Raw genomic sequence first — 27,868 nt, 5'->3', positions numbered from 1 at the left:
GACTAAACAAATAATTTTAGAACTGGCAAATTCGTGATTAAACAAAGAATTTTAGAACTGACAAATTCGTGATTAAACAAAGAATTTTAGAACTGACAACTTCGTGATTAAACAAAGAATTTTAGAACTGACAACTTCGTCATTAAACAAAGAATTTTAGAACTGACAACTTCGTGATTAAACAAAGAATTTTAGAACTGACAAATTCGTGATTAAACATAGAATTTTATAATTGCCAACTTCGTGTTAAACAAATGATTTTTAGAACTCGCAAATTCATGATTAAACAAAGAATATTAGAACTGGCAAATTCGTGATTAAACAAAGAATTTTAGAAATGGCAAATTCGTGATTAAACAAACGATTTTTAGAATTGGCAAATTCGTGATTAAACAAAGAATTTTAGAACTGGCAACTTCGTGATTAAACAAAGAATATTAGAACTGGCAACTTCGTGATTAAACAAAGAATATTAGAACTGGCAAATTCGTCATTAAACAAAGAATTTTAGAACTGACAACTTCGTGATTAAACAAAGAATTTTAGAACTGACAACTTCGTCATTAAACAAAGAATATTAGAACTGGCAAATTAGTGATTAAACAAACGATTTTTATAACTGGCAAATCCGTGATTAAACAAAGAATTTTAGAACTGACAACTTCGTCATTAAACAAAGAATTTTAGAACTGACAAATTCGTGATTAAACAAAGAATTTTAGAACTGACAACTTCGTGATTAAACAAAGAATTTTAGAACTGACAACTTCGTGATTAAACAAAGAATTTTAGAACTGACAACTTCGTCATTAAACAAAGAATTTTAGAACTGACAACTTCGTGATTAAACAAAGAATTTTAGAACTGACAAATTCGTGATTAAACATAGAATTTTATAACTGCCAACTTCGTGATTAAACAAATGATTTTTAGAACTCGCAAATTCATGATTAAACAAAGAATATTAGAACTGGCAAATTCGTGATTAAACAAAGAATTTTAGAAATGGCAAATTCGTGATTAAACAAACGATTTTTAGAATTGGCAAATTCGTGATTAAACAAAGAATTTTAGAACTGGCAACTTCGTGATTAAACAAAGAATATTAGAACTGGCAACTTCGTGATTAAACAAAGAATATTAGAACTGGCAAATTCGTCATTAAACAAAGAATTTTAGAACTGACAACTTTGTCATTAAACAAACGATTTTTAGAACTGGCAAATTCGTGATTAAACAAAGAATTTTAGAACTGGCAAATTCGTGACTAAACAAATAATTTTAGAACTGGCAAATCCATGATTAAACAAAGAATTTTAGAACTGGCAAATTCGTCATTAAACAAACGATTTTTAGAACTGACAAATTCGTGACTAAACAAAGAATTTTTGAACTGACAACTTCGTGATTAAACAAATAATTTTCGAACTGACAACTTTGTGATTAAACAAACGATTTTTAGAACTGACAACTTCGTGATTAAACAAACGATTTTTAGAACTGGCAACTTCGTGACTAAACAAAGAATTTTTGAACTGATAACTTCATGATTAAACAAATAATTTTAGAACTGACAACTTTGTGATTAAACAAACGATTTTTAGAACTGGCAAGTTCGTGATTAAACAAACGATTTTTAGAACTGGCAACTTCGTGATTAAACAAACGATTTTTAGAACTGGCAACTTCGTGATTAAACAAACGCTTTTTAGAACTGGCAACTTCGTGATTAAACAAACGATTTTTAGAACTGGCAACTTCATGATTAAACAAACGATTTTTAGAACTGACAACTTTGTGATTAAACAAAGAATTTTAGAACTGGCAACTTCGTGATTAAACAAACGATTTTTAGAACTGGCAACTTCCTGATTAAACAAACGATTTTTAGAACTGGCAACTTCGTGATTAAACAAACGATTTTTAGAACTGGCAACTTCGTGACTAAACAAAGAATTTTTGAACTGACAGCTTCGTGATTAAACAAATAATTTTAGAACTGACAACTTTGTGATTAAACAAATGATTTTTAGAACTGACAACTTCATGATTAAACAAACAATTTTTAGAACTGGCAACTTCGTGATAAAACAAACGATTTTTAGAACTGGCAACTTCGTGATTAAATATACGATTTTTATAACTGACAAATTCGTGATTAAACAAACGATTTTTAGAACTGGCAACTTCGTGATTAAACAAAGAATTTAATAACTGGCAACTTCATGATTAAACAAAGAATTTTTGAACTGACAGCTTCGTGATTAAACAAATAATTTTAGAACTGACAACTTTGTGATTAAACAAACGATTTTTAGAACTGACAACTTCGTGATAAAACAAACTATTTTTAGAACTGACAAATTCGTGATTAAACAAAGAATTTTATAACTGGCAAATTCGTGGTTAAACAAATAATTTTATAACTGACAAATTCGTGATTAAACAAACGATTTTTAGAACTGGCAACTTCGTGATTAAACAAATAATTTTATAACTGACAAATTCGTGATTAAACAAATAATTTTATAACTGACAAATTCGTGATTAAACAAATAATTTTAGAACTGACAACTTCGTGATTAAACAAACGATTTTTAGAACTGGCAAATCCGTGATTAAACAAAGAATTTTAGAACTGACAAATTCGTGATTAAACAAACGATGTTTAGAACTGGCAAATTCGTGCTTAAACAAAGAATTTTAGAACTGACAACTTCGTGATTAAACAAACGAATTTTAGAACTGGCAAATTCGTGATTAAACAAACGATTTTTAGAACTGGCAAATCCGTGATTAAACAAAGAATTTTAGAACTGACAAATTCGTGATTAAACAAACGATTTTTAGAACTGGAAAATTCGTGATTAAACAAACGATTTTTAGAACTAGCAAATTCGTGATTAAACAAAGAATTTTAGAAATGACAAATTCGTGATTAAACAAACGATTTTTAGAACTGGCAAATTCGTGATTAAAAAAGAATTTTAGAACTGGCAAATTCGTGACTAAACAAATAATTTTAGAACTGGCAAATTCGTGATTAAACAAAGAATTTTAGAACTGACAACTTCGTCATTAAACAAAGAATTTTAGAACTGACAAATTCGTGATTAAACAAAGAATTTTAGAACTGACAACTTCGTGATTAAACAAAGAATTTTAGAACTGACAACTTCGTCATTAAACAAAGAATTTTAGAACTGACAACTTCGTGATTAAACAAAGAATTTTAGAACTGACAAATTCGTGATTAAACATAGAATTTTATAATTGCCAACTTCGTGTTAAACAAATGATTTTTAGAACTCGCAAATTCATGATTAAACAAAGAATATTAGAACTGGCAAATTCGTGATTAAACAAAGAATTTTAGAAATGGCAAATTCGTGATTAAACAAACGATTTTTAGAATTGGCAAATTCGTGATTAAACAAAGAATTTTAGAACTGGCAACTTCGTGATTAAACAAAGAATATTAGAACTGGCAACTTCGTGATTAAACAAAGAATATTAGAACTGGCAAATTCGTCATTAAACAAAGAATTTTAGAACTGACAACTTCGTGATTAAACAAAGAATTTTAGAACTGACAACTTCGTCATTAAACAAAGAATATTAGAACTGGCAAATTAGTGATTAAACAAACGATTTTTAGAACTGGCAAATCCGTGATTAAACAAAGAATTTTAGAACTGACAACTTCGTCATTAAACAAAGAATTTTAGAACTGACAAATTCGTGATTAAACAAAGAATTTTAGAACTGACAACTTCGTGATTAAACAAAGAATTTTAGAACTGACAACTTCGTGATTAAACAAAGAATTTTAGAACTGACAACTTCGTCATTAAACAAAGAATTTTAGAACTGACAACTTCGTGATTAAACAAAGAATTTTAGAACTGACAAATTCGTGATTAAACATAGAATTTTATAACTGCCAACTTCGTGATTAAACAAATGATTTTTAGAACTCGCAAATTCATGATTAAACAAAGAATATTAGAACTGGCAAATTCGTGATTAAACAAAGAATTTTAGAAATGGCAAATTCGTCATTAAACAAACGATTTTTAGAATTGGCAAATTCGTGATTAAACAAAGAATTTTAGAACTGGCAACTTCTTGATTAAACAAAGAATATTAGAACTGGCAAATTCGTCATTAAACAAAGAATTTTAGAACTGGCAACTTTGTCATTAAACAAACGATTTTTAGAACTGGCAAATTCGTGATTTAAAAAGAATTTTAGAACTGGCAAATTCGTGACTAAACAAATAATTTTAGAACTGGCAAATTCGTGATTAAACAAAGAATTTTAGAACTGACAACTTCGTCATTAAACAAAGAATTTTAGAACTGACAAATTCGTGATTAAACAAAGAATTTTAGAACTGACAACTTCGTGATTAAACAAAGAATTTTAGAACTGACAACTTCGTCATTAAACAAAGAATTTTAGAACTGACAACTTCGTGATTAAACAAAGAATTTTAGAACTGACAAATTCGTGATTAAACATAGAATTTTATAATTGCCAACTTCGTGTTAAACAAATGATTTTTAGAACTCGCAAATTCATGATTAAACAAAGAATATTAGAACTGGCAAATTCGTGATTAAACAAAGAATTTTAGAAATGGCAAATTCGTGATTAAACAAACGATTTTTAGAATTGGCAAATTCGTGATTAAACAAAGAATTTTAGAACTGGCAACTTCGTGATTAAACAAAGAATATTAGAACTGGCAACTTCGTGATTAAACAAAGAATATTAGAACTGGCAAATTCGTCATTAAACAAAGAATTTTAGAACTGACAACTTTGTCATTAAACAAACGATTTTTAGAACTGGCAAATTCGTGATTAAACAAAGAATTTTAGAACTGGCAAATTCGTGACTAAACAAATAATTTTAGAACTGGCAAATCCGTGATTAAACAAAGAATTTTAGAACTGGCAAATTCGTCATTAAACAAACGATTTTTAGAACTGACAAATTCGTGACTAAACAAAGAATTTTTGAACTGACAACTTCGTGATTAAACAAATAATTTTCGAACTGACAACTTTGTGATTAAACAAACGATTTTTAGAACTGACAACTTCGTGATTAAACAAACGATTTTTAGAACTGGCAACTTCGTGACTAAACAAAGAATTTTTGAACTGATAACTTCATGATTAAACAAATAATTTTAGAACTGACAACTTTGTGATTAAACAAACGATTTTTAGAACTGGCAACTTCGTGATTAAACAAACGATTTTTAGAACTGGCAACTTCGTGATTAAACAAACGATTTTTAGAACTGGCAACTTCGTGATTAAACAAACGCTTTTTAGAACTGGCAACTTCGTGATTAAACAAACGATTTTTAGAACTGGCAACTTCATGATTAAACAAACGATTTTTAGAACTGACAACTTTGTGATTAAACAAAGAATTTTAGAACTGGCAACTTCGTGATTAAACAAACGATTTTTAGAACTGGCAACTTCCTGATTAAACAAACGATTTTTAGAACTGGCAACTTCGTGATTAAACAAACGATTTTTAGAACTGGCAACTTCGTGACTAAACAAAGAATTTTTGAACTGACAGCTTCGTGATTAAACAAATAATTTTAGAACTGACAACTTTGTGATTAAACAAATGATTTTTAGAACTGACAACTTCATGATTAAACAAACAATTTTTAGAACTGGCAACTTCGTGATAAAACAAACGATTTTTAGAACTGGCAACTTCGTGATTAAATATACGATTTTTAGAACTGACAAATTCGTGATTAAACAAACGATTTTTAGAACTGGCAACTTCGTGATTAAACAAAGAATTTAATAACTGGCAACTTCGTGATTAAACAAAGAATTTTTGAACTGACAGCTTCGTGATTAAACAAATAATTTTAGAACTGACAACTTTGTGATTAAACAAACGATTTTTAGAACTGACAACTTCGTGATTAAACAAACTATTTTTAGAACTGACAAATTCGTGATTAAACAAAGAATTTTATAACTGGCAAATTCGTGGTTAAACAAATAATTTTATAACTGACAAATTCGTGATTAAACAAACGATTTTTAGAACTGGCAACTTCGTGATTAAACAAATAATTTTATAACTGACAAATTCGTGATTAAACAAATAATTTTATAACTGACAAATTCGTGATTAAACAAATAATTTTAGAACTGACAACTTCGTGATTAAACAAACGATTTTTAGAACTGGCAAATCCGTGATTAAACAAAGAATTTTAGAACTGACAAATTCGTGATTAAACAAACGATGTTTAGAACTGGCAAATTCGTGCTTAAACAAAGAATTTTAGAACTGACAACTTCGTGATTAAACAAACGAATTTTAGAACTGGCAAATTCGTGATTAAACAAACGATTTTTAGAACTGGCAAATCCGTGATTAAACAAAGAATTTTAGAACTGACAAATTCGTGATTAAACAAACGATTTTTAGAACTGGAAAATTCGTGATTAAACAAACGATTTTTAGAACTGGCAAATTCGTTATTAAAGAAACGATTTTTAGAACTGGCAAATCCGTGATTAAACAAAGAATTTTAGAACTGACAAATTCGTGATTAAACAAACGATTTTTAGAACTGGCAACTTCGTGATTAAACAAAGAATTTTATAACTGGCAACTTCGTGATTAAACAAAGAATTTTTGAACTGACAGCTTCGTGATTAAACAAATAATTTTAGAACTGACAACTTTGTGATTAAACAAACGATTTTTAGAACTGACCACTTCGTGATTAAACAAACGATTTTTAGAACTGACAAATTCGTGATTAAACAAAGAATTTTATAACTGGCAAATTCGTGGTTCAACAAATAATTTTATAACTGACAAATTCGTGATTAAACAAACGATTTTTAGAACTGGCAATTTCGTGATTAAACAAATAATTTTATAACTGACAAATTCGTGATTAAACAAATAATTTTATAACTGACAAATTCGTGATTAAACAAACGATTTTTAGAACTGGCAACTTCGTGATTAAACAAATAATTTTATAACTGACAAATTCGTGATTAAACAAATAATTTTAAAACTGACAAATTCGTGATTAAACAAATAATTTTAGAACTGACAACTTCGTGATTAAACAAACGATTTTTAGAACTGGCAAATCCGTGATTAAACAAAGAATTTTAGAACTGACAAATTCGTGATTAAACAAATGATTTTTAGAACTGGAAAATTCGTGATTAAACAAACGATTTTTAGAACTAGCAAATTCGTGATTAAACAAAGAATTTTAGAACTGACAAATTCGTGATTAAACAAACGATTTTTAGAACTGGCAAATTCGTGATTAAACAAAGAATTTTAGAACTGACAACTTCGTGATTAAACAAACGAATTTTAGAACTGGCAAATTAGTGATTAAACAAACGATTTTTAGAACTGGGAAATCCGTGATTAAACAAAGAATTTTAGAACTGACAACTTCGTCATTAAACAAAGAATTTTAGAACTGACAAATTCGTGATTAAACAAAGAATTTTAGAACTGACAACTTCGTGATTAAACAAAGAATTTTAGAACTGACAACTTCGTGATTAAACAAAGAATTTTAGAACTGACAACTTCGTCATTAAACAAAGAATTTTAGAACTGACAACTTCGTGATTAAACAAAGAATTTTTGAACTGACAAATTCGTGATTAAACATAGAATTTTATAACTGCCAACTTCGTGATTAAACAAATGATTTTTAGAACTCGCAAATTCATGATTAAACAAAGAATATTAGAACTGGCAAATTCGTGATTAAACAAAGAATTTTAGAAATGGCAAATTCGTCATTAAACAAACGATTTTTAGAATTGGCAAATTCGTGATTAAACAAAGAATTTTAGAACTGGCAACTTCTTGATTAAACAAAGAATATTAGAACTGGCAAATTCGTCATTAAACAAAGAATTTTAGAACTGACAACTTTGTCATTAAACAAACGATTTTTAGAACTGGCAAATTCGTGATTAAAAAAGAATTTTAGAACTGGCAAATTCGTGACTAAACAAATAATTTTAGAACTGGCAAATTCGTGATTAAACAAAGAATTTTAGAACTGACAACTTCGTCATTAAACAAAGAATTTTAGAACTGACAAATTCGTGATTAAACAAAGAATTTTAGAACTGACAACTTCGTGATTAAACAAAGAATTTTAGAACTGACAACTTCGTCATTAAACAAAGAATTTTAGAACTGACAACTTCGTGATTAAACAAAGAATTTTAGAACTGACAAATTCGTGATTAAACATAGAATTTTATAATTGCCAACTTCGTGTTAAACAAATGATTTTTAGAACTCGCAAATTCATGATTAAACAAAGAATATTAGAACTGGCAAATTCGTGATTAAACAAAGAATTTTAGAAATGGCAAATTCGTGATTAAACAAACGATTTTTAGAATTGGCAAATTCGTGATTAAACAAAGAATTTTAGAACTGGCAACTTCGTGATTAAACAAAGAATATTAGAACTGGCAACTTCGTGATTAAACAAAGAATATTAGAACTGGCAAATTCGTCATTAAACAAAGAATTTTAGAACTGACAACTTTGTCATTAAACAAACGATTTTTAGAACTGGCAAATTCGTGATTAAACAAAGAATTTTAGAACTGGCAAATTCGTGACTAAACAAATAATTTTAGAACTGGCAAATCCGTGATTAAACAAAGAATTTTAGAACTGGCAAATTCGTCATTAAACAAACGATTTTTAGAACTGACAAATTCGTGACTAAACAAAGAATTTTTGAACTGACAACTTCGTGATTAAACAAATAATTTTCGAACTGACAACTTTGTGATTAAACAAACGATTTTTAGAACTGACAACTTCGTGATTAAACAAACGATTTTTAGAACTGGCAACTTCGTGACTAAACAAAGAATTTTTGAACTGACAACTTCGTGATTAAACAAATAATTTTAGAACTGACAACTTTGTGATTAAACAAACGATTTTTAGAACTGGCAACTTCGTGATTAAACAAACGATTTTTAGAACTGGCAACTTCGTGATTAAACAAACGATTTTTAGAACTGGCAACTTCGTGATTAAACAAACGCTTTTTAGAACTGGCAACTTCGTGATTAAACAAACGATTTTTAGAACTGGCAACTTCATGATTAAACAAACGATTTTTAGAACTGACAACTTTGTGATTAAACAAAGAATTTTAGAACTGGCAACTTCGTGATTAAACAAACGATTTTTAGAACTGGCAACTTCCTGATTAAACAAACGATTTTTAGAACTGGCAACTTCGTGATTAAACAAACGATTTTTAGAACTGGCAACTTCGTGACTAAACAAAGAATTTTTGAACTGACAGCTTCGTGATTAAACAAATAATTTTAGAACTGACAACTTTGTGATTAAACAAATGATTTTTAGAACTGACAACTTCATGATTAAACAAACAATTTTTAGAACTGGCAACTTCGTGATAAAACAAACGATTTTTAGAACTGGCAACTTCGTGATTAAATATACGATTTTTATAACTGACAAATTCGTGATTAAACAAACGATTTTTAGAACTGGCAACTTCGTGATTAAACAAAGAATTTAATAACTGGCAACTTCGTGATTAAACAAAGAATTTTTGAACTGACAGCTTCGTGATTAAACAAATAATTTTAGAACTGACAACTTTGTGATTAAACAAACGATTTTTAGAACTGACAACTTCGTGATTAAACAAACTATTTTTAGAACTGACAAATTCGTGATTAAACAAAGAATTTTATAACTGGCAAATTCGTGGTTAAACAAATAATTTTATAACTGACAAATTCGTGATTAAACAAACGATTTTTAGAACTGGCAACTTCGTGATTAAACAAATAATTTTATAACTGACAAATTCGTGATTAAACAAATAATTTTATAACTGACAAATTCGTGATTAAACAAATAATTTTAGAACTGACAACTTCGTGATTAAACAAACGATTTTTAGAACTGGCAAATCCGTGATTAAACAAAGAATTTTAGAACTGACAAATTCGTGATTAAACAAACGATTTTTAGAACTGGAAAATTCGTGATTAAACAAACGATTTTTAGAACTAGCAAATTCGTGATTAAACAAAGAATTTTAGAACTGACAAATTCGTGATTAAACAAACGATTTTTAGAACTGGCAAATTCGTGATTAAACAAAGAATTTTAGAACTGACAACTTCGTGATTAAACAAACGAATTTTAGAACTGGCAAGTTAGTGATTAAACAAACGATTTTTAGAACTGGCAAATCCGTGATTAAACAAAGAATTTTAGAACTGACAACTTCGTCATTAAACAAAGAATTTTAGAACTGACAAATTCGTGATTAAACAAAGAATTTTAGAACTGACAAATTCGTGATTAAACATCGAATTTTATAACTGCCAACTTCGTGATTAAACAAATGATTTTTAGAACTCGCAAATTCATGATTAAACAAAGAATATTAGAACTGGCAAATTCGTGATTAAACAAAGAATTTTAGAAATGGCAAATTTGTCATTAAACAAACGATTTTTAGAATTGGCAAATTCGTAATTAAACAAAGAATTTTAGAACTGGCAACTTCGTGATTAAACAAAGAATTTTAGAACTGGCAAATTCGTGACTAAACAAATAATTTTAGAACTGGCAAAGCCGTGATTAAACAAAGAATTTTAGAACTGGCAAATTCGTCATTAAACAAACGATTTTTAGAACTGACAACTTTGTGATTAAACAAACGATTTTTAGAACTGACAACTTCGTGATTAAACAAACGATTTTTAGAACTGGCAACTTCGTGACTAAACAAATAATTTTTGAACTGACAACTTCGTGATTAAACAAATAATTTTAGAACTGACAACTTTGTGATTAAACAAACGATTTTTAGAACTGGCAACTTCGTGATTAAACAAACGATTTTTAGAACTGGCAACTTCGTGATTAAACAAACGATTTTTAGAACTGGCAACTTCGTGATTAAACAAACGATTTTTAGAACTGGCAACTTCATGATTAAACAAACGATTTTTAGAACTGGCAACTTCGTGATTAAACAAACGATTTTTAGAACTGACAACTTTGTGATTAAACAAAGAATTTTAGAACTGGCAACTTCGTGATTAAACAAACGATTTTTAGAACTGGCAACTTCGTGATTAAACAAACGATTTTTAGAACTGGCAACTTCGTGATTAAACAAACGATTTTTAGAACTGGCAACTTCATGACTAAACAAAGAATTTTTGAACTGACAGCTTCGTGAATAAACAAATAATTTTAGAACTGACAACTTTGTGATTAAACAAATGATTTTTAGAACTGACAACTTCGTGATTAAACAAACGATTTTTAGAACTGGCAACTTCGTGATTAAACAAACGATTTTTAGAACTGGCAACTTCGTGATTAAATATACGATTTTTATAACTGACAAATTCGTGATTAAACAAACGATTTTTAGAACTGGCAACTTCGTGATTAAACAAACGATTTTTAGAACTGGCAACTTCGTGATTAAACAAATAATTTTAGAACTGACAACTTTGTGATTAAACAAACGATTTTTAGAACTGACAACTTCGTGATTAAACAAACGATTTTTAGAACTGACAAATTCGTGATTAAACAAAGAATTTTATAACTGGTAACTTCGTGATGAAACAAAGAATTTTATAACTGACAAATTCGTGATTAAACAAACGATTTTTAGAACTGGCAACTTCGTGATTAAACAAACGATTTTTAGAACTGGCAACTTCGTGACTAAACAAAGAATTTTTGAACTGACAACTTCGTGATTAAACAAATAATTTTAGAGCTGACAACTTTGTGATTAAACAAACGATTTTTAGAACTGACAACTTCGTGATTAAACAAACGATTTTTAGAACTGGCAACTTCGTGATGAAACAAACGATTTTTAGAACTGGCAACTTCGTGATTAAACAAACGATTTTTAGAACTGGCAACTTCGTGATTAAACAAACGATTTATAGAACTGGCAACTTCGTGATTAAACAAACGATTTTTAGAACTGGCAACTTCGTGATTAAACAAACGATTTGTAGAACTGACAACTTTGTGATTAAACAAAGAATTTTAGAACTGGCAACTTCGTGATTAAACAAACGATTTTTAGAACTGGCAACTTCGTGATTAAACAAACGATTTTTAGAACTGGCAACTTCGTGATTAAACAAACGATTTTTAGAACTGGCAACTTCGTGACTAAACAAAGAATTTTTGAACTGACAGCTTCGTGATTAAACAAATAATTTTAGAACTGGCAACTTCATGATTAAACAAACGATTTTTAGAACTGGCAACTTCGTGATTAAACAAACGATTTTTAGAACTGGCAACTTCGTGATTAAATATACGATTTTTATAACTGACAAATTCGTGATTAAATATACGATTTTTATAACTGGCAAATTCGTCATGAAACATACGATTGTTAGAACTGGCAATTTAGTGGTTAAACACAGAATTTTAGAACTGACAACTTCGTGATTAAACAAACGATTTTTAGAACTGGCAACTTCATGATTAAACAAACGATTTTTAGAACTGGCAACTTCGTGATTAAACAAACGATTTTTAGAACTGGCAACTTCGTGATTAAACAAACGATTTTTAGAACTGGCAAATTCGTGATTAAAAAAGAATTTTAGAACTGGCAAATTCGTGACTAAACAAATAATTTTAGAACTGGCAAATTCGTGATTAAACAAAGAATTTTAGAACTGACAACTTCGTCATTAAACAAAGAATTTTAGAACTGACAAATTCGTGATTAAACAAAGAATTTTAGAACTGACAACTTCGTGATTAAACAAAGAATTTTAGAACTGACAACTTCGTCATTAAACAAAGAATTTTAGAACTGACAACTTCGTGATTAAACAAAGAATTTTAGAACTGACAAATTCGTGATTAAACATAGAATTTTATAATTGCCAACTTCGTGTTAAACAAATGATTTTTAGAACTCGCAAATTCATGATTAAACAAAGAATATTAGAACTGGCAAATTCGTGATTAAACAAAGAATTTTAGAAATGGCAAATTCGTGATTAAACAAACGATTTTTAGAATTGGCAAATTCGTGATTAAACAAAGAATTTTAGAACTGGCAACTTCGTGATTAAACAAAGAATATTAGAACTGGCAACTTCGTGATTAAACAAAGAATATTAGAACTGGCAAATTCGTCATTAAACAAAGAATTTTAGAACTGACAACTTTGTCATCAAACAAACGATTTTTAGAACTGGCAAATTCGTGATTAAACAAAGAATTTTAGAACTGGCAAATTCGTGACTAAACAAATAATTTTAGAACTGGCAAATCCGTGATTAAACAAAGAATTTTAGAACTGGCAAATTCGTCATTAAACAAACGATTTTTAGAACTGACAAATTCGTGACTAAACAAATAATTTTAGAACTGGCAAATCCGTGATTAAACAAAGAATTTTAGAACTGGCAAATTCGTCATTAAACAAAGAATTTTTGAACTGACAACTTCGTGATTAAACAAATAATTTTCGAACTGACAACTTTGTGATTAAACAAACGATTTTTAGAACTGGCAACTTCGTGACTAAACAAAGAATTTTTGAACTGACAACTTCGTGATTAAACAAATAATTTTAGAACTGACAACTTTGTGATTAAACAAACGATTTTTAGAACTGGCAACTTCGTGATTAAACAAACGATTTTTAGAACTGGCAACTTCGTGATTAAACAAACGATTTTTAGAACTGGCAACTTCGTGATTAAACAAACGCTTTTTAGAACTGGCAACTTCGTGATTAAACAAACGATTTTTAGAACTGGCAACTTCATGATTAAACAAACGATTTTTAGAACTGACAACTTTGTGATTAAACAAAGAATTTTAGAACTGGCAACTTCGTGATTAAACAAACGATTTTTAGAACTGGCAACTTCCTGATTAAACAAACGATTTTTAGAACTGGCAACTTCGTGATTAAACAAACGATTTTTAGAACTGGCAACTTCGTGACTAAACAAAGAATTTTTGAACTGACAGCTTCGTGATTAAACAAATAATTTTAGAACTGACAACTTTGTGATTAAACAAATGATTTTTAGAACTGACAACTTCATGATTAAACAAACAATTTTTAGAACTGGCAACTTCGTGATAAAACAAACGATTTTTAGAACTGGCAACTTCGTGATTAAATATACGATTTTTATAACTGACAAATTCGTGATTAAACAAACGATTTTTAGAACTGGCAACTTCGTGATTAAACAAAGAATTTAATAACTGGCAACTTCGTGATTAAACAAAGAATTTTTGAACTGACAGCTTCGTGATTAAACAAATAATTTTAGAACTGACAACTTTGTGATTAAACAAACGATTTTTAGAACTGACAACTTCGTGATTAAACAAACTATTTTTAGAACTGACAAATTCGTGATTAAACAAAGAATTTTATAACTGGCAAATTCGTGGTTAAACAAATAATTTTATAACTGACAAATTCGTGATTAAACAAACGATTTTTAGAACTGGCAACTTCGTGATTAAACAAATAATTTTATAACTGACAAATTCGTGATTAAACAAATAATTTTATAACTGACAAATTCGTGATTAAACAAATAATTTTAGAACTGACAACTTCGTGATTAAACAAACGATTTTTAGAACTGGCAAATCCGTGATTAAACAAAGAATTTTAGAACTGACAAATTCGTGATTAAACAAACGATTTTTAGAACTGGAAAATTCGTGATTAAACAAACGATTTTTAGAACTAGCAAATTCGTGATTAAACAAAGAATTTTAGAACTGACAAATTCGTGATTAAACAAACGATTTTTAGAACTGGCAAATTCGTGATTAAACAAAGAATTTTAGAACTGACAACTTCGTGATTAAACAAACGAATTTTAGAACTGGCAAATTAGTGATTAAACAAACGATTTTTAGAACTGGCAAATCCGTGATTAAACAAAGAATTTTAGAACTGACAACTTCGTCATTAAACAAAGAATTTTAGAACTGACAAATTCGTGATTAAACAAAGAATTTTAGAACTGACAAATTCGTGATTAAACATCGAATTTTATAACTGCCAACTTCGTGATTAAACAAATGATTTTTAGAACTCGCAAATTCATGATTAAACAAAGAATATTAGAACTGGCAAATTCGTGATTAAACAAAGAATTTTAGAAATGGCAAATTCGTCATTAAACAAACGATTTTTAGAATTGGCAAATTCGTAATTAAACAAAGAATTTTAGAACTGGCAACTTCGTGATTAAACAAAGAATTTTAGAACTGGCAAATTCGTGACTAAACAAATAATTTTAGAACTGGCAAAGCCGTGATTAAACAAAGAATTTTAGAACTGGCAAATTCGTCATTAAACAAACGATTTTTAGAACTGACAACTTTGTGATTAAACAAACGATTTTTAGAACTGACAACTTCGTGATTAAACAAACGATTTTTAGAACTGGCAACTTCGTGACTAAACAAATAATTTTTGAACTGACAACTTCGTGATTAAACAAATAATTTTAGAACTGACAACTTTGTGATTAAACAAACGATTTTTAGAACTGGCAACTTCGTGATTAAACAAACGATTTTTAGAACTGGCAACTTCGTGATTAAACAAACGATTTTTAGAACTGGCAACTTCGTGATTAAACAAACGATTTTTAGAACTGGCAACTTGATGATTAAACAAACGATTTTTAGAACTGGCAACTTCGTGATTAAACAAACGATTTTTAGAACTGACAACTTTGTGATTAAACAAAGAATTTTAGAACTGGCAACTTCGTGATTAAACAAACGATTTTTAGAACTGGCAACTTCGTGATTAAACAAACGATTTTTAGAACTGGCAACTTCGTGATTAAACAAACGATTTTTAGAACTGGCAACTTCATGACTAAACAAAGAATTTTTGAACTGACAGCTTCGTGAATAAACAAATAATTTTAGAACTGACAACTTTGTGATTAAACAAATGATTTTTAGAACTGACAACTTCGTGATTAAACAAACGATTTTTAGAACTGGCAACTTCGTGATTAAACAAACGATTTTTAGAACTGGCAACTTCGTGATTAAATATACGATTTTTATAACTGACAAATTCGTGATTAAACAAACGATTTTTAGAACTGGCAACTTCGTGATTAAACAAACGATTTTTAGAACTGGCAACTTCGTGATTAAACAAATAATTTTAGAACTGACAACTTTGTGATTAAACAAACGATTTTTAGAACTGACAACTTCGTGATTAAACAAACGATTTTTAGAACTGACAAATTCGTGATTAAACAAAGAATTTTATAACTGGCAACTTCGTGATGAAACAAAGAATTTTATAACTGACAAATTCGTGATTAAACAAACGATTTTTAGAACTGGCAACTTCGTGATTAAACAAACGATTTTTAGAACTGGCAACTTCGTGACGAAACAAAGAATTTTTGAACTGACAACTTCGTGATTAAACAAATAATTTTAGAGCTGACAACTTTGTGATTAAACAAACGATTTTTAGAACTGACAACTTCGTGATTAAACAAACGATTTTTAGAACTGGCAACTTCGTGATGAAACAAACGATTTTTAGAACTGGCAACTTCGTGATTAAACAAACGATTTTTAGAACTGGCAACTTCGTGATTAAACAAACGATTTATAGAACTGGCAACTTCGTGATTAAACAAACGATTTTTAGAACTGGCAACTTCGTGATTAAACAAACGATTTGTAGAACTGACAACTTTGTGATTAAACAAAGAATTTTAGAACTGGCAACTTCGTGATTAAACAAACGATTTTTAGAACTGGCAACTTCGTGATTAAACAAACGATTTTTAGAACTGGCAACTTCGTGATTAAACAAACGATTTTTAGAACTGGCAACTTCGTGACTAAACAAAGAATTTTTGAACTGACAGCTTCGTGATTAAACAAATAATTTTAGAACTGGCAACTTCATGATTAAACAAACGATTTTTAGAACTGGCAACTTCGTGATTAAACAAACGATTTTTAGAACTGGCAACTTCGTGATTAAATATACGATTTTTATAACTGACAAATTCGTGATTAAATATACGATTTTTATAACTGGCAAATTCGTCATGAAACATACGATTGTTAGAACTGGCAATTTAGTGGTTAAACACAGAATTTTAGAACTGACAACTTCGTGATTAAACAAACGATTTTTAGAACTGGCAACTTCATGATTAAACAAACGATTTTTAGAACTGGCAACTTCGTGATTAAACAAACGATTTTTAGAACTGGCAACTTCGTGATTAAACAAACGATTTTTAGAACTGGCAACTTCGTGATTAAACAAACGATTTTTAGAACTGGCAACTTCGTGATTAAACAAACGATTTTTAGAACTGACAACTTTGTGATTAAACAAAGAATTTTAGAACTGGCAACTTCGTGATTAAACAAACGATTTTTAGAACTGGCAACTTCGTGATTAAACAAACGATTTTTAGAACTGGCAACTTCGTGATTAAAGAAACGATTTTTAGAACTGGCAACTTCGTGACTAAACAAAGAATTTTTGAACTGACAGCTTCGTGATTAAACAAATAATTTTAAAACTGACAACTTTGTGATTAAACAAATTATTTTTAGAACTGACAACTTCGTGATTAAACAAACGATTTTTAGAACTGGCAACTTCGTGATTAAACAAACGAATTTTAGAACTGGCAACTTCGTGATTAAATATACGATTTTTATAACTGACAAATTCGTGATTAAACAAACGACTTTTAGAACTGGCAACTTCGTGATTAAACAAATAATTTTATAACCGGCAACTTCGTGATTAAACAAAGAATTTTTGAACTGACAGCTTCGTGATTAAACAAATAATTTTAGAACTGACAACTTTGTGATTAAACAAACGATTTTTAGAACTGACAACTTCGTAATTAAATAAACGATTTTTAGAACTGACAAATGCATGATTAAACAAAGAATTTTATAACTGGCAACTTCGTGATTAAACAAATAATTTTATAACTGACAAATTCGTGATTAAACAAACGATTTTTAGAACTGGCAACTTCGTGATTAAACAAACGATTTTTAGAACTGGCAACTTCGTGAATAAACAAAGAATTTTTGAACTGACAACTTCGTGATAAAACAAATAATTTTAGAACTGACAACTTTTTGATTAAACAAACGATTTTTAGAACTGACAACTTCGTGATTAAACAAACGATTTTTAGAACTGGCAACTTCGTGATTAAACAAACGATTTTTAGAACTGGCAACTTCGTGATTAAACAAACGATTTTTAGAACTGGCAACTTCGTGATTAAACAAACGATTTTTAGAACTGACAGCTTTGTGATTAAACAAAGAATTTTAGAACTGGCAACTTCGTGATTAAACAAACGATTTTTAGAACTGGCAACTTCGTGATTAAACAAACGATTTTTAGAACTGGCAACTTCGTGATTAAACAAACGATTTTTAGAACTAGCAACTTCGTGACTAAACAAAGAATTTTTGAACTGACAGCTTCGTGATTAAACAAATAATTTTAGAACTGGCAACTTCGTGATTAAACAAACTATTTTTAGAACTGACAACTTCGTGATTAAACAAACGATTTTTAGAACTGGCAACTTCGTGATGACATATACGATTTTTATAACTGACAAATTCGTGATTAAATATACGATTTTTATAACTGGCAAATTCGTCATTAAACATACGATTGTTAGAACTGGCAATTTAGTGGTTAAACACAGAATTTTAGAACTGACAACTTCGTGATTAAACAAACGATTTTTAGAACTGACAAATTCGTGATTAAACAAAGAATTTTATAACTGGCAACTTCGTGATTAAACACAGAATTTTAGAACTGACAACTTCGTGATTAAACAAACGATTTTTAGAACTGACAAATTCGTGATTAAACAAAGAATTTTATAACTGGCAACTTCGTGATTAAACAAAGAATTTTATAACTGACAAATTCGTGATTAAACAAAGAATTAGAACTGGCAAATTCATCATTAAACAAACGATTTTTAGAACTGGCAACTTCGTGATTAAACAAAGAATATTAGAACTGACAACTTCGTCATTAAACAAACGATTTTTAGAACTGGCAACTTCGTGATTAAACAAAGAATTTTAGAACTGGCAACTTCGTGATTAAACAAAGAATTTTAGAACTGGCAAATTCGTGATTAAACAAAGAATTTTAGAACTGGCAACTTCGTGATTAAACAAAGAATATTAGAACTGGCAACTTCGTGATTAAACAAAGAATTTTAGAACTGGCAAATTCGTGATTAAACAAAGAATTTTAGAACTGGCAACTTCGTGATTAAACAAAGAATTTTGAGAACTGGCAAATTAGTGATTAAACAAAGAATATTAGAACTGGCAAATTCGTGACTAAACAAAGAATTTTAGAACTGGCAAATTCGTCATTAAACAAACGATTTTTAGAACTGGCAAATTCGTGATTAAACAAAGAATATTAGAACTGACAAATTCGTCATTAAACAAACGATTTTTAGAACTGGCAAATACGTGATTAAACAAAGAATATTAGAACTGGCAAATTCGTTATTAAACAAACGATTTTTAGAACTGGCAAATTCGTGATTAAACAAACGATTTTTAGAACTGACAACTTCGTGATGAAACAAAGAATATTAGAACTGGCAAATTCGTGATTAAACAAAGAATATTAGAACTGGCAAATACATGATTAAACAAAGAATATTAGAACTGGCAAATTCGTCATTAAACAAACGATTTTTAGAACTGGCAAATTCGTGATGAAACAAAGATTATTAGAACTGGCAAATTCGTGATTAAACAAAGAATATTAAAACTGGCAAATTCGTGATTAAACAAAGATTTTTTTTACGGCGTAGATGTTTGGTTCTTGTATTTACAGCGTTTGCCTCTCCGTATGTATGTATAGTCCGCACATATTTATCCTACATGTTGGGTGAGTTTTATACCCACATTTACGCTTTCTGAAAGGTGGAATGTAATGCCATTTGGCTTTGCCAGTTATGTTTCTTTGAACACCCTTTCGGGAACGTTCATATACTACGTCATATACCTGGTTGGGGCAAATTATCACACTTGCTTGGGGGGAACTGAAATTATGGCAACAGGGTGATGATATATGGTGGGGGTTGGGGGGAGGGTGCATGCCCGCGAGATCATATATAATTCAAACTTTGATTAAGGGCTCTTCAAATGTAAAACGTATATCAACCCTGTTAACCTTCAAACATTGAAGCATTTCTTATGACTGCCTCCAATCATCCTAAGCCTGGTGTTGGCTTAGCGGTTAGGGTGCCGGCTTGGGATCCGAGGATCCTGGGTTCGAATCCCGGTCAATCGCTGAATTAACAACAGGAGGGTTGATTCAGCCTGTCATCTTTCCGAGGTGGGCAAATTGAGTACCAGTTCACTGGTAATTCCCTGTGTGTCGCAAAAAAGCGACTAACAGGGTTGGCGGCAGGAAGGGCATCTGGCCATAAAACATTGCTTCAAAAAGGGGACCACGGTGCCCGAAAAAAGGCAAATCCCAGCTCTGCGGGGGAAACATGGCCTCTAAAGGTGGTTCGACATATCACCTGTTCCTTCTATACCCTGTAACTTGGGTTTGGGTTATTCTAGATTATTTTAGTTCTGCAATTCTTTTACCTCAAGATGTAACCATTTACCTTGAGTGCATCAATTGTTCCTCCTGGTAATTCAGATTTTGGGAATTGGAACAATTTGGGGAGTTAACTGGTTCCAAACAAGCATTCTATGTAGCAGGTAAGCCACACATAAATACTGACCTCCAGAAAAATCACAGATTGATCTTCGACAGAGAACTTTTCCTTCAATGGAGGAAATTTTCACGTCCTCAGTGTGTTTCAGGAAAGATTGTCTGTCAAACCCCGCTGTCTCCCCCACCCACCTCCCCCAAATGCCAACCGCTTAGGTTCAGTTGTGAGAGTTTCTTGGCCTCAACATCAGGCATGACCTATCTTATGCAGATCAAATTTTAAAGCTGACCGAAAGAGGAAGATGTCGTCTTGGCATCCCCTGCAGAGTCACGTTATTCGAGATGCTTCTCAGTTCCTCACAATAAACAAGGCAATAGTCAGGAACGCTATAGAATGCAGCTCCCCACTCTGCCTTGGGGCCCAGCTGCCTCTCCATCATATCTGGCAATCAGAGGCCGACGATTTGTGGATCAATGGCACATCCAAAGAGGATGTCGAGAACCACGGAACGCTCTTCCATTTACCACCATGGTCAGATTGAAGGACTTCTTCAATTCTGGTCTTTCACCATCAGCACTTTCGATCACCTGTCCCACACCAGGTTCACTTGCTTGAACACATTCATCGTCCACCCTGCTACTTTCTTGTTTGTATGAACCCAGATTGACAGTTCCCCTTCATGTGTGGACACCCCCCTTCTTTCTGACTGTGGAACATTCTTCCTGCTTTTGTCGAACGTGTTCTTCCTTCAGTCACTTTAACCTGTCAGTTCATCCCAACTAATTCCAAAGCTTATGCTTAACTTTCAGCTTCATCAAACACTTTGCAAAGTACATGCTGTCCACCATTTTGTATTTTTCCTTTTACCTTTACATCCCTCCTCCTCCTCAGCTCCCACAACCAGTCTGAGTCTTCTTAAGACTAATTGATTAATTTCATTGTCCCCCATTCCTTGTTACAGAGCACCATGACCACATGGAACAGTGCTGTGATCCTGCTTGCGTCCGCAGCGGTGGCAGCTGGTATGGGAAGGAGAGACTTCCTCCCCCTGGCTGCCCATTATAAAGGACCCCCTCGTCGAGTGCCCTTTGGACGGGAATATGGGCAGTATGCCCCACTAGGTATGTCTGTGGTGAAATCTCCCTGAGGAGGGCCAGTGGCTATTAAGAGAGAAACATCCGGACAACCCACCTGGAAATGATTGCATCCCCAAAATGTTTTGCTCGTATAACCTCCACTGTGATATCTGTTCCTCGAATAAGATAATGTGACCTGCCAGCAGGAGGGATTCTTTCAAATTGGGGGACTTCAACTGTGCACTTTCATCCCATCGTGGTCAATTATATTATCACAATTATCACAATTGTCCCATGATGATCAATTATCACACCCATTTACACCCTGCCTATATTAACCATGCCTACCTCAACCTTTCCTATATTAACCTTTCAGATATTACACCTGCATATATTAACCCCGTATATATTAACTATTCATATATTAATCATGCATATATTAAGCCTGCATATATTAACCTTGCCTATATTAACTTTTCAGATATTACACCTGCATATTATATTAACCCTGTATATATTAACTATTCATATATTAACCATGCATATTATGGTGGAGCTTAAAATTTTAAAAAAAACTAAATTTTTATTTTTGAAAGTCTTACCCCCTTACTCTGTTCCATATAATATAGAAACACTGTATAAAAAGGTTGAGCACTAAATTATTATGTTTAGGGGTAGCTCAAGGGTCTCAAAGATTATGAAAATTATAAAAATTCAGCGAATTACGAGTATATCAGACTATATCTTAATTTATTTTAAACAACACACTTGAACACAGTATTTATTTTTGAACACGTTAATAGTGAATTCTTTGTTCAGTTTCTGACAGAGTTCATAGTATCAGTCTGACAATGTCCAGCAAACCCCAAATTTATTATTTTCATGGCATCCCGGACAGTCTATGTTTTCTGCTATCAGGGTACATTCTGCGATGGTCCTCGACAACTTGCAGCAGGAATTGCAGCTGAGTTTCATCGCGGGTTATCAACCCACTGTACTCCTGAATGAGTGCCACTGGCAAGCATTTCCTCATCTCTTTTGGACGCCGTTTTCTCCTTCGCAGCAAGCTTTACATCTACTCCAGCCAGCGACCCCCTTCTTCCCTTTTCTCGCTGGGCTAACAAGAAATCCTTGTCTTCTTGTAATACTGACGTATTGGTCAGAGCATCAGCGTGAGCGACATCAAAAAGGTCTTCAAGCCTGGAAACAAAAGCCGACTCTCTCGCGAGTTGAGTTGGTGACGTTCGCGCTTTGTTCTTTTTCAGAAGACGCCATTCTTCAAATGTCTGCTCAAGCTTGGTTTGGCAGTTTTGATGAGCTCTCATCGGGATTCTGGCTTTCTTCCAAAAGTTAGCTATTTCCGTGATGGTAACATCCGACGATTGTCTTACGGTCTCCTTCAGATCGAGATGGTGATGTAGGAAGAATCCAAGAGCCATACGCAATGATGGCAACTTGCTGCCACTTAATTCAGTCACAGAGTCGCCAAGGAGATACAACTTGGTTTGAGATCTTGTTGCTTTTTCCACAGATGACATTTTCAATCAGATATGAATCTGAAAGAAGTAGAACATAGCATTAAGAAATTAAGAATCAAGAAAATTCAAACAGTTCTATTAATAACTGAGCAGTGAGCACAATGCCTCAAGCAATTACACAAACATACTGCTGCAACAGTGTTGCAGCTGTTGCTTAGTCAGCATAGTCAGTCCATTGAGTCCAAACAGTAAACAAGTCTGAACATGTCTGGAATATAAATTCATGGAAAATTTGCATTATCAATTTATCAGCAAAACAATGGGATTCGGATGATTGGTTGGATAATAGATATGAACCAGTTGAACCACAATGATTATGCTTCTATAATCTGTGATAATATTATACCATGTTTATACACCCATTGTGTCTGTGATTCTCTGCAAAGCCTGTGATAACTTCGTTTTTATTTTCAAATAGTGTTCTGTGATACACCTATGTACAGTGTTTACTTTTAGATATGTTACATATTTATGTGAATGTATGTGAATTACCATTCAGGTCTTTGCTTATCCGTGTGTAGTATATTAAGTTGTGGTGTAGTTGTTGTGGTTGGAGGGTCAGGAGCCCTTCGGAACCAGTGGCCGGAAACGGAAGTGGCCGGAAACGGAAGAAGAAAAGACACGAGGAGAAAAGGACGGGGTTTCTTCTTCCTCGCCCCGCGACGACGAGAAGGTGGAATCGACCTTGCGCTGCGCGGAAAACAGGGGCGTTCCGAAACCCGTTTGGCGAGAGGAGTTACCTGGCCGCGTAATTACCTTTGGACACGTGAAGTCCCCGTGAGTTCGTGCACGGAACGTACGGGTCGCACTTTGGAGCCTCGCACGCGTTACAAACCGCGCTCGGTTTTCCCCGTCTACAAGGACGCGTACGGGTCGCACGTTGAGCCTCGCTCGCGTTGCAAACCGCGTTTTGGTTTTGCCCCGTTGCTTGGCAAGGAGGTGCGCTGCAACAGCTGTCCCCGGTACGAGACGGCACGTTGGAGCACGTCCGCCCGGGGTTCGTTCAACCGCCCGTGTGCGGAGACGAGAGACATTGTGGGAGACATTGACCACGGAGGGAGTCAGGAGTGGGGCTCACGTGAGGAATATATAAGATGGCCATCTTAGAGTTTGTGTAGATGAGTTTATACCTTGGTAATATTGACTGTGCATTGTTGATGGTTGTTGATTGCTCCGAGAATATATTATTGATTATTCCGGATCCTTGGTGTGGGGTTTCTTCTTGACCGGAATTCATATTGATTGCGTTACGAAAGCGTATAAACCATATATCTTTCTGGCGGGGTCCCTCCCACGGTCCGGGGGTCACCAAGACCAGGTAGTTACCGGGAGGACCACGTAACAGAATTGGGGGCTCGTCCAAATTACGATTTGCGGTTTCGCAATTGGGTCTACGTCCGGGATTTAAAATTGTATAAAATAATAAAATAATAATATTTTTTATTAATTAAAATTTATTAATTAATTATTAATTGGTAAATATTTTTTTTTGAGAAATTGGGGTAAAGTCTTGGGTGAAGGTTAACAGGTGTTAACGATAGGCACCATGGCGTTTGTGGCACAGAACTTTGGGGTAACACCGAGTGAGGCACAGTTCCGAGCGTTGCTAAAGTCGGACCTCTTGAAATTGGCCAAACATTTTAACTTGGAGGTCCGAACTAATTTGAGGAAGGCAGAGTTGCAGGCCACGGTGATACAATCTATGGTGGGATTAGGAAAATGGGACGAGTTAGCCTGGGAGTGGCTACCCGAAGAACCAGAAGACGTTGAGCTCCGGAAACTGGAGTTGCAGTTACGGAGCCAGGAACGGATTAAAGAAGAAGAAAGGAAAGCAGAAGAGAGGAGAGAAGAGAAGCAAGCAGAGGAAAGGAGAGTGGAACGAGAACTCCAGGAAAGGTTAAAAGAAGAAGAAAGGAAAGCAGAAAAGGAAAGAGCAGAAGAAGAAAGGAAAGCAGAAGCGAGGAGAGAAGAGAAACAAGCAGAGGAAAGGAGAGTGGAACGAGAACTCCAGGAAAGGTTAGCAGCAGAAGAAGAAAGGAAAGCAGAAGCGAGGAGAGAAGAGAAACAAGCAGAGGAAAGGAGAGTGGAACGAGAACTCCAGGAAAGGTTAGAAGGGAGAAAAGCAGAGGAGAGAAAAGCGGAAAGGGAATTAAAGGAACGTGACATGGAGCGTCAGCAAGAAATCAAATTCAAGGAGCTGGAGTTAATGAGAGAACGGGGAGAGGCACCACCCTTGCTGACGGGGTCGACACCTAACCAGAAAACCTGGGATGTGGGCAGACATGTGAGGCTGGTTCCACCGTTCAGTGAAAAAGAAGTCGCGAAATTTTTTCCACACTTTGAGAAAGTGGCTCGACAATTAAACTGGCCGGAGGAGGCATGGACCATACTCGTGCAAAGAGTGCTGGTGGGGAAAGCTCAGGAAATTTATTCGGCGCTACCAATGGACCAATGTGCAGATTATGAGGTACTGAAGAAGCACATCCTCAAAGCCTATGAGTTGGTTCCGGAAGCTTACAGGCAAAAATTCAGGAATGCCAGGAAGAGGGAGAGTGAGACCCATGTGGAGTTTGCCAGAGTGAAAGAAAACATGTTTGATCGGTGGTGTGAGTCAAAAGGAGTCGGGAAAGACTTCGAGAAATTGCGGGACTTGATCCTGGTGGAGGAATTCCAGCAGTGTGTCCACGAGGACATCAAAGTGTACCTGCAGGAAAAGAAGGTACCAAAGTTGTGGGACGCAGCCACCATGGCAGATGATTATGCCTTAACCCACCGAATAGGGGTCCACGAACCTAACTCCTCGCCTAGATCTCCGCAGGGGAGGTGGGGAACAGCAGGTGCGGAGAACGACCATACATGGCGGCGGCCTCGAGAGGATTATGGGGACAACTATGATACCCCACCGGTTCGAAATCGGAGGGATGAGGGCCCAAGACAAACTTATAGTTCGGGGGGCCCGAGGCAGACCACGAGTTTTTCCTCCGGGCCTACTTGCGCTTTTTGCAAGAAACCTGGACACTTGATGTCCAGTTGTTACCGCATGAAAAGCGAAGACCCAGAGCGGAGTCCGACGACTACGACTCCAAACGCAATGGCCATTGTGAGAAATCGCCATCAAAAGGGTTACCAACCCTTTATTTCAGAGGGGTTTGTGTCACGGGATGGAGCCTCGACTAACCGGAAACCGGTTAGGATATTGAGGGACACAGGGGCACATCAATCTTTAATGCTTGAAGGCATTTTGCCATGGTCCGAGGAGACGGCAACGGGGGATAGTGTTCGTTTACAGGGGATCGGGGGCGGTGTTAGTGCTCCCCTTCATGTCATCCATTTGGAGTCCGATTTGGTGTCAGGACCGGTCACCATCGGTTTACAAGACCACGCTTCCTGTAGAGGGTGTATCTGTGGTTATTGGGAATGATTTGGCCGGGGGTCAAGTTTATGGTAACCTGAGGGTTGGTAAAGAGCCCAGCAGGGAAAATAATGCCACACCAGCTCGGGATGGCGACAAAAGTGCCAAGTTATTTGTAGGGGGACTGAACTTCAACACAGAGGAAGAAGTTCTGACCTCTGTCTTCAACAGATATGGGCCGCTGGTGGAAGTGCGGTTGGTAAGAGACTGGGAAACGCAACAGTCAAGAGGGTTCGGCTTTGTCACGTTTGCCAGCACAAAAGACGCCAGAGAGGCAGAGAAGAATTGGAATGGCAAGGATTTGGAGGGTCGGACCATAACAGTAGGGAAGGCATTTCGTAGGCGTCGAGAGGTCTACAGGAGAGGACAACTGGGCGGTAGTTTTGGTGGTGGCCGAGAAGGAGACCGCTATTCATGGGACTACAGGGACCAGTGGTCCCACCCTAATTATTAGGGAAGTTCTGAGAAGTTGAAGCACTGAAGGCGGCGGAGCCGCCGAGCCAAGATTCCTACACGAATTAACCGTGAACGCCGTTCCTAAAGGCGTCCAGGTAGTGAACTTTCATGCACGGACTAACCGTGAACTCCACGTTCCTCAAGGCGCCCATGTAGAGAACTTTCCTGCACGGACTAACCGTGAACTCCGCATTCCTAAAGGCATCCATGTAGTGAATACTCGGCTTGGCCTCCCGGAAAAGGTGCTATCGAGTTGCTTAACTTTGGATCTTTGATCAACCCTTAACCTTCATTCCCAAGATACGGACGGGCCAAGTCAGAGGGTCCTGAGATGGAGTTTGATTTGGCAGGGACAAGGTCGTTGTTGGTACTTAGTCCAGAGGGAGTAATCTGGAGGGGTTGGGGTGAAATTTTGGTTGCTTTATTTTTAAGTGATAACTGTGCCCGGGGGGAACGGATAATGTGGGGGGGGGTTGAGTTATCTGGTTTGTTTCTCCAAATTGGCC

General features: G+C 33.9%; 1 protein-coding gene across 2 annotated transcripts in view; it reads left to right on the top strand.

Annotated features, from left to right (window-relative positions):
• The window catches only part of COL8A2 (collagen type VIII alpha 2 chain), a 75,800-nt gene that overhangs the window by 34,348 nt on the left and 13,584 nt on the right, over positions 1–27,868 (top strand). For both annotated transcript variants that reach the window (XM_068116462.2, XM_068116463.2), the window contains exon 2: positions 21,842–22,001. In XM_068116462.2, coding sequence (XP_067972563.1) covers positions 21,842–22,001 — 160 coding nt within the window. The remainder of the gene's footprint in view (positions 1–21,841; positions 22,002–27,868) is intronic.

This window comes from Myxine glutinosa, chromosome 5 (assembly GCF_964187855.1).
Source record: "Myxine glutinosa chromosome 5, kmMyxGlut1.1, whole genome shotgun sequence".
Lineage (NCBI taxonomy): Eukaryota > Metazoa > Chordata > Myxini > Myxiniformes > Myxinidae > Myxine > Myxine glutinosa.
This window is presented reverse-complemented; position numbering and strand designations above follow the sequence as displayed.